Here is an 11,925-nt window from a genome sequence, read left to right as displayed (position 1 = left end):
ATCATTCCAGGCCATCCAGATGAGATGATTGGTTGAGAATCTGAGGAATAAACATCCAAAACAGAAGATGAACAAGAGGTTAGGTGATTTGTTTCCCTAATTTAAGCGTTCGGTCAACTTCGGACAATGTAGACAAAAGCCCAAAAATTCAGTATTATCATTCAACCGGGTTTGGGCCTGACCCGAGTCCAAGACCACAGCTCTCCTCGTACCTTAAATTAATGATTGGTAGGAAGCTTCCATACACTTTCACAGTCAATTAAAAAATAGAGTCAACGTCTTGATTGATACACGTTCTTCTTTTCTTTGTGCTAGGAGATTGCTTTCTCCAACTAAGCAAAGAGGTTCTGTCTCCAGAGATCTATACAACACAAATGGATCCTTCTGTTTTACTTACCAATGTTGTTTCTGCTGCAATAGGCTTCTTCGTGTTCTTTAAACTGTTTAGATCCCATCAAGAAAACAAAGAACCCTCCTCATTATCATCATCATTATCATCAGCTCCTTCATCTACTAACTGTACATACGACGTCTTCCCGAGCTTCCGCGGAGAAGATGTCCGCAAGAACCTTTTCAGTCATATTCAAAAGGAGTTTCAGAGAAAAGGAATCACACACTTCAACGATAACGAGATCAAGAGAGGAGAGTCCCTCCGTCCTGAAATCGTAGCCGCCATCAAAGGTTCTAAGTTCGCCATCGTCTTGCTCTCGAGAAACTACGCTTCTTCGAAATGGTGCCTTGACGAATTGGTTGAGATTATGAAGTGCAAACAAGAGTTAGATCAAACAGTGTTGCCCATTTTCTACGAAGTTGAACCGTCTCATGTAAAGAAGCTTACCGGAGATTTTGGAAAAGTTTTCAGAGAGACTTGTGAGGGAAGAAGCAAAGAAGAAACTGAGAGATGGAGACAAGCTTTGGAGGAGGTAGCTACAATTGTTGGTTACCATTCAATCAACTGGTTAATAACTTCTTTTTCCTCTTTTATTATTATTAGTCTATAAAAATTAGTATCTAAAAAAATGTTTCAAATCTTTCTAAGGGATAATGAAGCGGCCATGATAAAAAAAATCGCTACTGATGTTTCAGCAGAGCTGCTAAATAATGCGCCTTCAAATGTTTTGGACGGTTATGTTGGGATGAGAGCTCATATGGCAAAGATGGAACAATTATTATGCCTAGAATCTAATGAAGTGAGGATGATAGGGATTTTGGGTCCTTCCGGAATTGGTAAGAGCACCATCGCCAGAGCTCTATTTGAAGAATACTCTCATAAGTTCCAGCTTAGTGTCTTCATGGAGAATATCAGAAGACGGTATCCAATACCTTGTCGCGATGTATACAGCACGCAGCTGCAGCTACAATCGGAGATGTTATCTCAAGTTTTCGACCAGCAGGGCATCAATATTCGTCATTTGGATGTCGCAAAAGACAGATTAAAAGACAAAAGAATGCTCATCGTTCTTGATGATGTGGACCATGTGATGCAACTAGATGCACTGGCTAAAGAAGCTCGGTGGTTTGGTCCTGGAAGCCGGATTATCATGACGACGCAAGATAAAAGAGTTTTGCATAGGCATAGGATTAACCATATACATGAGGTGGGTTTCCCATCTGACCGTAAGGCTCTTAAAATCTTCTGCATGTATGCTTTTGGTCAAAAGTCACCGTGTTATGGTTTTGAGAGCCTCGCTAGGAAAGTTACACAACTTTCCGGTAACCTACCTCTCGGACTAGTGGTTATGGGGTCTTATTTCCGAGGAATGACGTCGAGGCAGGAGTGGGAAATGGAACTACCAAGGTTATGGAGTAGCGTTACCGGAGAAATTGAAAGCGTTTTGAAGTTCAGTTACGATGCTTTATGTGATGAAGATAAAGATTTATTTATCTATATAGCATGTTTCTTCAACGACGAATGGATTGAAAGAGTGGAAGAATTTCTAGCGGAGAATTTCTCTAACGTGAGATATGGTCTTCGCGTTTTAGCTGATAAATCTCTCATATCTATCGACCGTGGATGGATAAGGATGCATAATTTGCTAGCATGTTTTGGTAGAGAAATTGTTAGTAAACAATCAATTCATGGCCCTGGGCAGCGACAGTTTTTGGTTGATGGTAGAGAGACATGCCAAATACTGAGTAACTCCTATACACCAGTAAGTTTTCATTTTCTAATATGCTATTACAAACTATTAAAAATGTTACAGACGATTCTACGGCCTATAATTCTATCTGACTTATGAATAATAATTCAATCACTCTTTAGTAACTAACCATAATAACTTATGTGACTTTTTCTTTTCTTTTCAGGGTAACATAAATGTAATAGGCATAGATTGCGAATATTCTGATATAGAGGGTGGGTTATATAAGAATGACAAAGCCTTCGAAAAAATGAGTAATCTCCAATTCTTAAGGATCGGTGATACTCACCCGAGAGTGCACTTACCACAAAGTCTGAAATACTTACCTCTGACACTTAGATTACTAGATTGGGATGGTTTCCCAATGACAAGCTTGCCTTCTAATTTCAGTCCGGAGTTCCTCGTGGAAATATACATGCCTTCAAGCAATCTTGAGAAACTGTGGGAAGGAAGTCAAGTAAGTACTATAGCTGAACAAAAGAATCTCAATTGAAAATGCATCTAATTAATAAAGTGGATTACTAATGTATTTTTTTTTTTTGGTATAGACAATTAGAAATCTCAAGCGGATGTATCTGAGGGATTCCAAAAACCTGAAGGAGGTTCCTGATCTCTCAACAGCCACTAATCTATGGAAATTGGATCTCAGCGGTTGCTCAAGTTTGGTGGAACTCCAGTCATCTATTGGGAATGCAACTAATCTCAATGAACTGTTCCTCAGTCGTTGCTCAAGTTTGGTGGAGCTCCCATCTTCCATTGGGAATGCCACCAAACTCAAGAGATTGAATCTTAGCAATTGCTCAAGTTTGGTAGAGCTCCCGTTTTCTATTGGGAATGCTACTAATCTCATAGAACTGGATCTCGGCGGCTGCATTAGTCTGGTGGAGCTCCCTTCTTCTATTGGAAACCTTCATAAGTTGTCGTTGTTTACTTTGAAAGGTTGCTCAAAGATAGAAGAACCCCTTCCGGTCAATATCAACATGAAATCTCTAAGAATACTTGATCTAGCCGATTGCTCCTTGTTGAAAACATTTCCTGAGGTTTACGCGAACATTCAACGTCTCAGTCTCAACGGAACTGCTATACAAAAACTCCCTTCGTCGACCACGTTATGGACGCATCTCTATCACTTGGCTATGCCGTACAGCGAAAGCCTGCGGACTTCTTCACCGCATGCTTTTGACCTCATCACGGAGCTCCACGTGTGCGATCAAAGGATACGAGAGCTAGCTCCATGGATAAAGGAAATGACTCGTCTACGTAAACTTGTGATCAGTGGATGCACAAAGCTAGTTTCGCTACCGCAGCTCCCAGACTCCTTACGGTACCTAGACGCAGAGAACTGCAAGTCCCTAGAGAGGCTAGATTCTTCTATTTCTTCTTTACAACATGTTGGTGCCAACTTTGGTAACTGCTTCAAACTGAATCAAGAAGCAAGAGAGCTGATCATAAGGACTTGTAGATTTGCGGTCTTGCCTGGTGAACAAATGCCCATGTACTTTCTTTGGCAGGCTACAGGGAGTTCCCTGTTGATGAAAGGGAATGGAATGGATCATATACCGTTGATGGGTTGTGTATTGGTAGTTAATAAGATTGGTGACAGGAGGAAGGAGGAGATGGATGTATATTATTGCATCAAGGATGGTACCACCAGTGTAAGGCATAGATCAGGGATTCACTCGCAGCGGTTCCCACTTTTAAACGAGCATCTCTACACGTTAGAGATCGAAGAAAAGGAGGTGAGTTGCGGGGATTCATCAGTGTTTGAGTTTGAAGTAAGAGATAAGAAATGGGAGGTTAGAGAATGCGGTCTAAATTTGGTTCCACAACTTTGATTTTTAAATTTGAAACAAAAAATCTTTCAACTTACAACAATATGTATAAACAAGAAACAAGATAAAGTGTTAAAAGAGTGGTGGTAACTAAAGTCTTTGTTTGAGCAGCGTATTAGTGAAGTTCTGGCCGTTCCAAAACATAACAAGCGTCTCTCTATGCACTGGAGCTAGCTCTCTTCCCAGAGAGCATCTCTGAGACTTGCATCTACTGATTTTCACTATGCTTAGAAAACGAACTTCTTCTTTCTCCTGCCAATCCAAAAAAAGAAAACAAACCATGTGTATTCTTATGATGTTCTCTAGCAACTAAGTAAACTTCAACAATGTGTGTTCTCTGTTATTACTTACCTCTGGGACGTCAAAGTTGCCTTCCTTTGCATCACACATGTCCAGTGATACAAGCCGAAGCATTGGGAACTGTAGAGTATTGAGATAAATCAAGCAAAAAAGAATCCAAGGCAACAACTACATACTAATTCTCTTTACGTAGAAAGCCATGCATGGTGTGTCTGAAATATATATACCTTCAAAGAAGCATTAAGAAGGAAGCTTTTCTCTATCCCAGAGCCCTGAATACACATCAATAGCTTTATATATATATTTTGAGAGCGGTGCAGCTATAAAGAGAACTCACATTGTGGCGAAGCAATAGATCTTCGAGAGCAACGCAGCCACAGAGAGAAACAACACCATTCTCTGTTATTCTCCCACATTCCTATCACCCCCAAACATGGTTAACATACCTCTAAAAGGTTCCGGTTTGTGAATAAAATATACTTTAACATGGAGAGAAGATTTGAATATGACTTAAAACATATCTTATATAATCTTAAAGACTACTAACAAACCTCTAGATGAAGAGATATCATTCCAGGCCATCCAGATGAGATGATTGGTTGAGAATCTAATAAATAAACATCAAAACAGAAACTGAACAAAGAACAAGAGGTTATGTGATTTGTTTCCTTAGTAAGACAAAGATGTACCTGAGTTTAAATGTAAACATCCTACCAGCGTAAGCTCGGTCAAGTTGGGACAGCTTTGCGTGAGAACAAACAAATCTTCATTAGTCATCCAACGAGTTACCCTCTCAAGCCTTAGTTTCCTCAGGTTCGGTATAGAGAACTTAAAACTCTGAAGTGTTATGTCACCGAAACAATACGACAAAGCTAGCTCCTCTAAGTGTTTCAATGATGTCACTATACTCGTCAAGGCAGAGTCAGATATTTCCTGCATGGCCATCAGTTATTAAACAAACACTCACTTATCTTTGTAAACTCTTTAAGGATCAGAACTAACTACCTGGAAGTAAAGGACAATAGACTCTAGCAAAGGACAAGCTGAAGGTAGAAGCTTTAAACCATCTTCACCTAAGGAAGCACCCAAACCCACACTTATAGCTCGTAAGGATGAAACCGCAGGTCTCAAAGACACAAGAGATAAGTAGGTAAACCCCCAACCAATCTCAAGCTCCTCTAGTCCACTCCCCTTGCTTAAAGAGTTAAACACAGTCTCTGATTGTATCAGATTCTTACATCCCCTGGCTTTAAGGCTTTTTAGATTAGAGTTTTTGCTAATGACACAAGTAAGAACCATACTAGATATCTGTAAGAAAGCTTCAAGCATTAATGCATCACTTGAATGATGTTAAGTAAGATAATATTTTGTTAATAAATGAATCTGACCGTGGTATTTGAAATATCAAGTGCTTCTAAGGAAGAGACAGAGAGGTCACATAGCACACTGTCTGAAACTTTTGTATCCCTTAAGCAAAGACTCTTCAGTTTCTGTGTCCGAGTTATCAAGTTTAGAAGCGATGTCTCGCTAATTCCTGCAAACGTAACACTAAGTTTATGTTATAAGCCCTGAGAGTTTACGTTAATGGAAAAATATACACACCTTCACATTTGCTCATGTGCAGTATCTGAAGATTGGATGCTAATGAACTGGTCACAGAAGTACCAGCGCATAGTGCTAAAACCGAGCTCTCAGAAAAAGAGGTGTAACAAACTATGAGAGAGTGTAAGCTTTTACACCTCTCTATAACATATGCTATACATGCATCTGAGAGAAGTGCACACCCTTTTATGTTCAGGTAACATAATGAACCACATGATCTAGAGATGCTCCGTAGATCCTTATCTGTCACAATGGGGACATCAGCTACTTTAATATACATTAACAGCACCAAGAAGAAGACTAACCATATAAATCACTTCTACCCTCCAGAGTTAGTCTTGTGATACTCGAGAGAGAACGATGAACTTGTCCATGATCAAAGGAGTTACTTCCAGATGTTAAGTATATGATGGGAGGTGTCTGAGCTAAACCTGGACTTGCGTAAAACACCGATGCTTGACACGGTATTATCGGAACGATATCAACCGTTAAATCAACTTCAGTAAGGTTTCCAAAACTCTGGAGAAGCTCAAGCATAGTGGAGACCTTGATGTTTAAGAGATAAGCAGCTCTCAGTTTTCTCAACGATGGGAATGACTTAGAGATGCACTTGATTGTTGCTTTATAATCAAGCCTCTGGCACTTGGAGATATCAACCTCTTCCACCGTTTCAAAAGATGAGATTGGTAGAGTTGTCTGAGATAATTGTTCTTGGTTTCTTGCGTCGTCGTCAGGGTTCTTTAAGAAGCTTTTCAAACTCTTTCTCCACATGGGGTTTGTAAAATATGTTTCAGGAAGTACTGAGAGTAGCAGAATGGCTTTGTTTAACTGCGTGCATCCTGAGAGGTCCAGTTTCTGATTCAGGGAGGAAAGGCATAATGAAAATGAATCAAAGTCATCCAGTGTCTATCGAATATGAACATATAAGACAGAAACTTTGTTTATACCTCTGTGTATTGAGTCAACCGAACTCTAAGATCAGTAGGAGGTCCATCTCTTAGACTATCAACCAAACATTTGGATGACATTTTGGTTAGTTTAGTAACCAGTTCAATGCTGTGATCAGCAAACGTTGAGAAACCATGAGACTTTCTTCTTTCTGAAACAAAGGAACAAACTTAACTACATAACTTTCTGCTATATCTCCAAGTATCAATCACATGCATTACCTGCAATAAACCACAGCGGCAAAAGACTAAACCGGACCTGCAATATAATACACCAGAATATAAAGATACATGATTAATTGTATCAATTCATCTCTGCATAGGTAACAGAACCTAAACATTACCTGTTCCATCAAGTTGACTATGTTACCGTTACTAGTCTCTGACAAGTCAGACAGTCTTTTGTTGGCATCAAGCCAAACAAGAAGTGCATCAGCAAGATGCATCTCACTGTCAGAGTTTGGTCAAAAAGGTGAGAACCAAAAGTTATGTTTTGCATTTCATATAATATAGGCAATAGGCACAAACCTACCTGTCTATAGTGAGGTGAGGATGTTTTATGCAGCACATCAACAACTCATATGGAACATTTCCAAAATACTGATCAGATTTCACCAGCATCTGCACAAGACATAAGGATCGGATTATTAGCTATCAAAGGCTAACATTATATGAAGAATTTAGATTGCTCATACCAGCAAATACAAAAAAATGATAAACAACCTAACAAAAGCAGAACTGTATTCTCTTTACTGATAGTTAAGGTTACATACGAGATTCTTTGCTAGATAGGCTGCACAGAGATCTGGCACAAATTCCACAGCTGTAAGTATCAAGTCATGTGTTAGAGATATCATATAATAATGTCAATATTTAACATAGTGAACATAACATAAGAACTCAAATGACACAGAAAATTCAACATGGAATGAATCAATTACAAGTGTGCTAAATAAAGGTTTTCTCAAGATTCTAACCACGCTCGAGACCGAAACTCCACATCTGAACAAGGTCAGGCAATTCTAGTATTGGTGATGCAGAGTCATTCGATGATGCCAACAGTGAAAGCCACCTCTTGCATTTAGATAGAAGCCTCTCCACGCCAAAATAGAGTGCAGCCTATATTGGCCATTCACAATTAGCTTAAACTCTACAAAACCATGTCATAGAGAGAGAGAGAGCAGAGGATTGATGATAGAAAGGGAGCTCACATCGAAAAGAGGTAAGAAACTAGTGGATGTAATATCAAGGGCGCAATCATATATACACCTCATAAGATTCAAGAAAGTCTCTAAGTTCCATTCTATAGAGATATGATCACGACCTGATTCACTATTACAAATCCAAGTTACACAACACGAGGAACAAACAATAACATAACATACAGAGCAAAGAGAAGATTCTAACCTGAAACTTCCGCTAAGAAGGCCATGGAAGTAAGATGATTCTTGAATGAGCCTGGCATATAGAAACATAAACCAAGAATCACTACAACTTGTTACTACTACAGAACACGAGATGTTGTATATGAAGTGTATGAACACAAGACATGCCTAGTTCGATGAGCTCGAATTTTAACTCTTCTGTAGCAGAGTATATATGACAAGTCCCAGGACGAAATTTCCGAAGCTGAGATGGAAATCAGTTGACCTGGAGAAGAAGATGAGTCTTCTTCTTCTTGAGGTTGATTATTATCAACGACGAGAATCACAAAGTCATCGTGTAAGCTTCTTCTTAGCTGTGCCATAGAGAGAGAGAGAGAGAGCGATCGGCGGCTAGTTGAATAAAAAAAGTTCGTTTACTAAGGAGTGAAATGATTTTAACAGTCACTCTCAATGACAAACCGAACCGGACTTTTGAAATCTTTTATTTTTTTATAACCGGGATTAACCGGTCTCCGGTATAAGAGTCATTTTGGATTCATTTCAGAAACATGAGTCACTGATTACCACAAACATGAGACAAAACAAAAAAGGACAAGCCACAATCTTTTTCTAGGTACACTAATTAACAGTTCAAAAGATTGGCTTTGATCACCCAACAAAAAAAATCAAAGAACCATGTAAAGTTCCAAAAAAAAAAGCAGCAGAACTTTTTGTTACTTTTGAATCAACAAGACTCCTCCCATGCGCTTGCTAGCTTTGCGGTTAAACTCAGTTTCTTGGCACGCACTTTCATCTCCTCGTTAAGCAATTCCTTCAACTCATCAGCTAGCTCTTTTCTTCTTGTACCTCTAAGGTTTTTCAAATTCTGAAGCAGGACCTTCTGTTGATATTTACCTATACTTTGAAAGAATGTCGTCTCCTCAAGTGCATCCTTCAGAGCACAATACACATCCTCACTCTTCTCTTTATCAGTTAGTGCATCCTTCATAGCACACAACTCATCCCCAACATCTTCTGTACTCTTCTCTTTCTCTTCTTTATCAGTTAGTGCATCTTTCAAAGCACAAAACTCATCCACACCATCTTTCTCTCCTTTATCAGTCTCGATACTTGCGTTGCTCATCGGCTCATCCCCCGTGCAAAGAACAGCCTTATTCAAAACAAGAATTTAAAATCAAATTTTACATAATGGTTTGTGATAGTGATAAGGAGATTGGGAGAATAGAACAAACGCTCGCTACCTGTTCTTGGTCCATATTCTCGTTAACTAGTTCATGCTCCACACATGGCACATCCTGTTTCAAAAATAAGCATCTAAGATCAATATACATTGTTAACATCACATTCTACATAATGGTAATAAGGAGGTTGGAAGAAAAGAAGAAAGTCTCAGTACCTTTTCTTGGTCCAGGTCCATATTCTCATTTACTCGTTCACGCTCCACACAAGGCGCATCCTTATCCAAATCAAGAGCCTGAACAGCATTAGACATGAGTTATGTAGTACTTAGAGATGGTGATAATGAGCTTGGTAGAAACAAAACAAACACTCACTACCTTTGCTTGGTCCACATTCTCATCGACCCGTTCATCCTCCACACAAGGTAGATCCTTATTTTAAAACAAGAACTTAAGATCAGTTACACGTTACTAATATACAATTACATAATGTATTCAAATGGTAATGTGGAGCTTGATGGAACAGTACTCACTACCTTTGCTGGGTCCATATTCTCATCAACAGGTTCATTCTCCACACAAGGCACATCCTTTATCCAAAAACAAGAATCCAAAATCAATCACGCATTCCTCTAACATCAAATCACTACAATAACATTTCGAGATAGTAACAAAAGAGACTGTCTTAACACACAAAACTCACCTTAGCTTGGTCCACATTCTCATCAGAAGCACACCCTGTTTCATTCGTTGAATCCCAAATGATCACTGACAGCTTGAAGATGATATCGTCTTCAGTATCAGTAAAGGAAGGCCCTTCCTCATCGTCACACCTCGCCTTGTTACCCAAAAACCTCTTGTTCAAGTTCCTAATCTTATCAGTAAGCTGCTTCTTGGAGAAGTCCGGTTCAATAAAATCCTTAACGTATCCGTAGAACGCATCCCAGTCAGATCTATGACTCAGCTTCGTTTCCTTTTCGTAATCTACAATACTCTGTTTTTTTACAAGAAAACAGAGTGTGAGTGTTAAAAAAACAGAGTAAATGAAAACAGAGAGAGAGAGGATTCCTAACAAACCCCGAGGATGATGAGCTCGTCGTCTTTAGTCCAATTCATCTTGTTATTAGAGGAAGAAGACACTGGAGTAGTCTTGGGTTGTTTTCTCCTCCGGAGCATCGACTCCATGCCGGAGGCGTCGTCTTCTTGCATCCTCCTGAGGGGAGACGAAGAGATGGGTTTGTCATTGGAGTCGTAGTCACGAGTTCGCTTCCCAAGAGCCATTTGATTCCGGTGAATCAAAGATCGGAACTTTGGTTGGGGTAACGAGAAAACCCTAATTTTCATTCAACTGAGAAGAAGAAACGAGTCTCTGTATTAACCTTAAATGACTAAACTACCCCTTTCCTCACTCAGAACTGAGAGTATATTATGGGCAATTAATCAATCTGACTGGAGGCGTTTAATGATATTTATGTTAATTATATTTATAACGGAATTTATGTAATTTTGTAGTGCTAATTTCAGAAAGATTTCATATAGAGGCTAATTTGTTTTGATCTAAATATATAGGCTAATTGTATGTTCAGTTTAGAACGATATGAGTCGACTCAAATTATATGGGCAAATAATAAATTTGACAGTATGCATTTGATGATATTTATGTTAATTACAACAGATTTGTGTTAGACTTTTTTTTTTGGTAAACAGACTTGTGTTAACTTTATATTTATTTCAGTTCATATCATTTTTTTAGATTAATTCAGAAATTAGAAATATATAACCCTTTTATAGAACAAGTCAGAACACTTTTAACATATGCTAATTAACTTTCATAAGATGGGCTTAAACATATAATAACCATTATTGAAAATAACGTTAAAACCTCTAATTACTCACTCCAGAAGAATATGTGTTTCTTGTCCTTGTTTACAAGATGTTGGTGCCAACTTTGGTAATTGCTTCAAACTGAAACAAGAAGCAAGAGAACTGATCATAAGGAGTTGTAGATTTGCGGTCTTGCCTAGTGAACAAATCCCCATGTACTTTGTTGGGGTCAAAAACGGTTACGACGGAATTACCACCCGAAAATCCTCGGAGATCGTATTTCCGAAAGAGATAGTAAAAAGGAAGATGTAACTTTCGTAAAATATAACCAAACACGAAGTTTTTACGAAGAAGTATCCTTGAAGATTCAAACCAAACTAACCAAGCTCGACCGTTGCGTAATTACCACGCATACACGCTGTTCGGTCGCTGCGTAGCAACCAAGTCCGAGCCAAAGCTCGGTCGCTACGAAGCGACCGAGCTCGAGTCAAAGCTCGGTCGCTAGCTCGTCCAGCTCGGTCGCTACGTAGCGACAGAAATCGAGCCAAAGCTCGGTCGCTACGTAGCGACCGAGCGCTCGTCCCGCTCGGTTGCTACGTAACGACCGACCGATCGTCCCGCTCGGTCGCTACGTAGCGACCGAGCGATCGTCCCGCTCGGTCCCTATGTAGCGACCGAGCTCGAACCGTAGCGACCGAGCGCTCGTCCCGCTCGGT

At 39.5% G+C, this 11,925-nt stretch overlaps 3 protein-coding genes across 5 annotated transcripts; 1 reads left to right on the top strand and 2 right to left on the bottom strand.

Moving 5' to 3' along the window:
* The first annotated feature begins 267 nt into the window (after nt 1-267).
* On the top strand, nt 268-3,976 carry LOC106342682 (probable disease resistance protein RPP1). The gene is made up of 4 exons (XM_013781686.1): nt 268-958; nt 1,040-2,153; nt 2,308-2,598; nt 2,690-3,976. The coding sequence occupies exons 1-4, from the start codon at nt 375-377 to the stop codon at nt 3,974-3,976; spliced, it is 3,276 nt and encodes a 1,091-aa protein (XP_013637140.1). The 5' UTR covers nt 268-374.
* Nucleotides 3,947-8,586, bottom strand: LOC106342683 (BTB/POZ domain-containing protein FBL11). 2 transcript variants are annotated; one of them, XM_013781687.1, is made up of 19 exons: nt 8,376-8,586; nt 8,230-8,280; nt 8,034-8,154; nt 7,800-7,941; nt 7,596-7,645; nt 7,355-7,443; nt 7,167-7,272; nt 7,045-7,081; nt 6,823-6,974; nt 6,181-6,730; nt 5,876-6,118; nt 5,662-5,807; nt 5,279-5,581; nt 4,963-5,206; nt 4,825-4,880; nt 4,611-4,691; nt 4,501-4,545; nt 4,325-4,393; nt 3,947-4,225 (listed from the first exon to the last, which is right to left on the bottom strand). In XM_013781687.1, exons 1-19 carry the CDS (start codon nt 8,567-8,569, stop codon nt 4,064-4,066), a joined length of 2,841 nt encoding a protein of 946 aa, XP_013637141.1. In that variant the 5' UTR covers nt 8,570-8,586; the 3' UTR covers nt 3,947-4,063. The 2 variants fall into 2 exon arrangements, with proteins under 2 accessions (XP_013637141.1, XP_013637142.1); XM_013781688.1 differs by lacking the exons at nt 7,596-7,645; nt 7,800-7,941; nt 8,034-8,154; nt 8,230-8,280; nt 8,376-8,586 and adding an exon at nt 7,546-7,594.
* A 117-nt stretch (nt 8,587-8,703) lies between these two features.
* On the bottom strand, nt 8,704-10,781 carry LOC106339475. Of its 2 annotated transcripts, none has more exons than XM_013778295.1 (7): nt 10,463-10,781; nt 10,089-10,379; nt 9,919-9,975; nt 9,764-9,817; nt 9,604-9,681; nt 9,449-9,502; nt 8,704-9,357 (listed from the first exon to the last, which is right to left on the bottom strand). In XM_013778295.1, exons 1-7 carry the CDS (start codon nt 10,727-10,729, stop codon nt 8,932-8,934), a joined length of 1,227 nt encoding a protein of 408 aa, XP_013633749.1. In that variant the 5' UTR covers nt 10,730-10,781; the 3' UTR covers nt 8,704-8,931. The 2 variants fall into 2 exon arrangements, with proteins under 2 accessions (XP_013633749.1, XP_013633750.1); XM_013778296.1 differs by having other exon boundaries at nt 9,922-9,975.
* Nucleotides 10,782-11,925: the final 1,144 nt, after the last annotated feature.

The sequence above is a fragment of the Brassica oleracea genome, chromosome C4 (genome assembly GCF_000695525.1).
Source record: "Brassica oleracea var. oleracea cultivar TO1000 chromosome C4, BOL, whole genome shotgun sequence".
In the NCBI taxonomy this organism is placed as follows: Eukaryota; Viridiplantae; Streptophyta; class Magnoliopsida; order Brassicales; family Brassicaceae; genus Brassica; species Brassica oleracea.
The sequence above is the reverse complement of the archived record's forward strand: the minus strand, read 5'-3'. Positions and strand labels throughout refer to the sequence as shown.

Coding starts and splice junctions, on each gene's coding strand:
- LOC106339475 (XM_013778295.1), bottom strand. CDS start 10,729: ATGAAAATTAGGGTTTTCTCGTTACCCCAACCAAAGTTCCGATCTTTG. Junction 10,380..10,462: donor ACGAGCTCATCATCCTCGGG/GTTTGTTAGGAA, acceptor GTAAAAAAACAG/AGTATTGTAGATTACGAAAA. Junction 9,976..10,088: donor AGAATGTGGACCAAGCTAAG/GTGAGTTTTGTG, acceptor TTTTGGATAAAG/GATGTGCCTTGTGTGGAGAA.
- LOC106342682 (XM_013781686.1), top strand. CDS start 375: ATGGATCCTTCTGTTTTACTTACCAATGTTGTTTCTGCTGCAATAGGC. Junction 2,154..2,307: donor TGAGTAACTCCTATACACCA/GTAAGTTTTCAT, acceptor TTTTCTTTTCAG/GGTAACATAAATGTAATAGG. Junction 2,599..2,689: donor AACTGTGGGAAGGAAGTCAA/GTAAGTACTATA, acceptor TTTTTGGTATAG/ACAATTAGAAATCTCAAGCG.
- LOC106342683 (XM_013781687.1), bottom strand. CDS start 8,569: ATGGCACAGCTAAGAAGAAGCTTACACGATGACTTTGTGATTCTCGTC. Junction 8,281..8,375: donor ATTCGAGCTCATCGAACTAG/GCATGTCTTGTG, acceptor TCTATATGCCAG/GCTCATTCAAGAATCATCTT. Junction 4,546..4,610: donor ATCTATTGCTTCGCCACAAT/GTGAGTTCTCTT, acceptor ATGTGTATTCAG/GGCTCTGGGATAGAGAAAAG.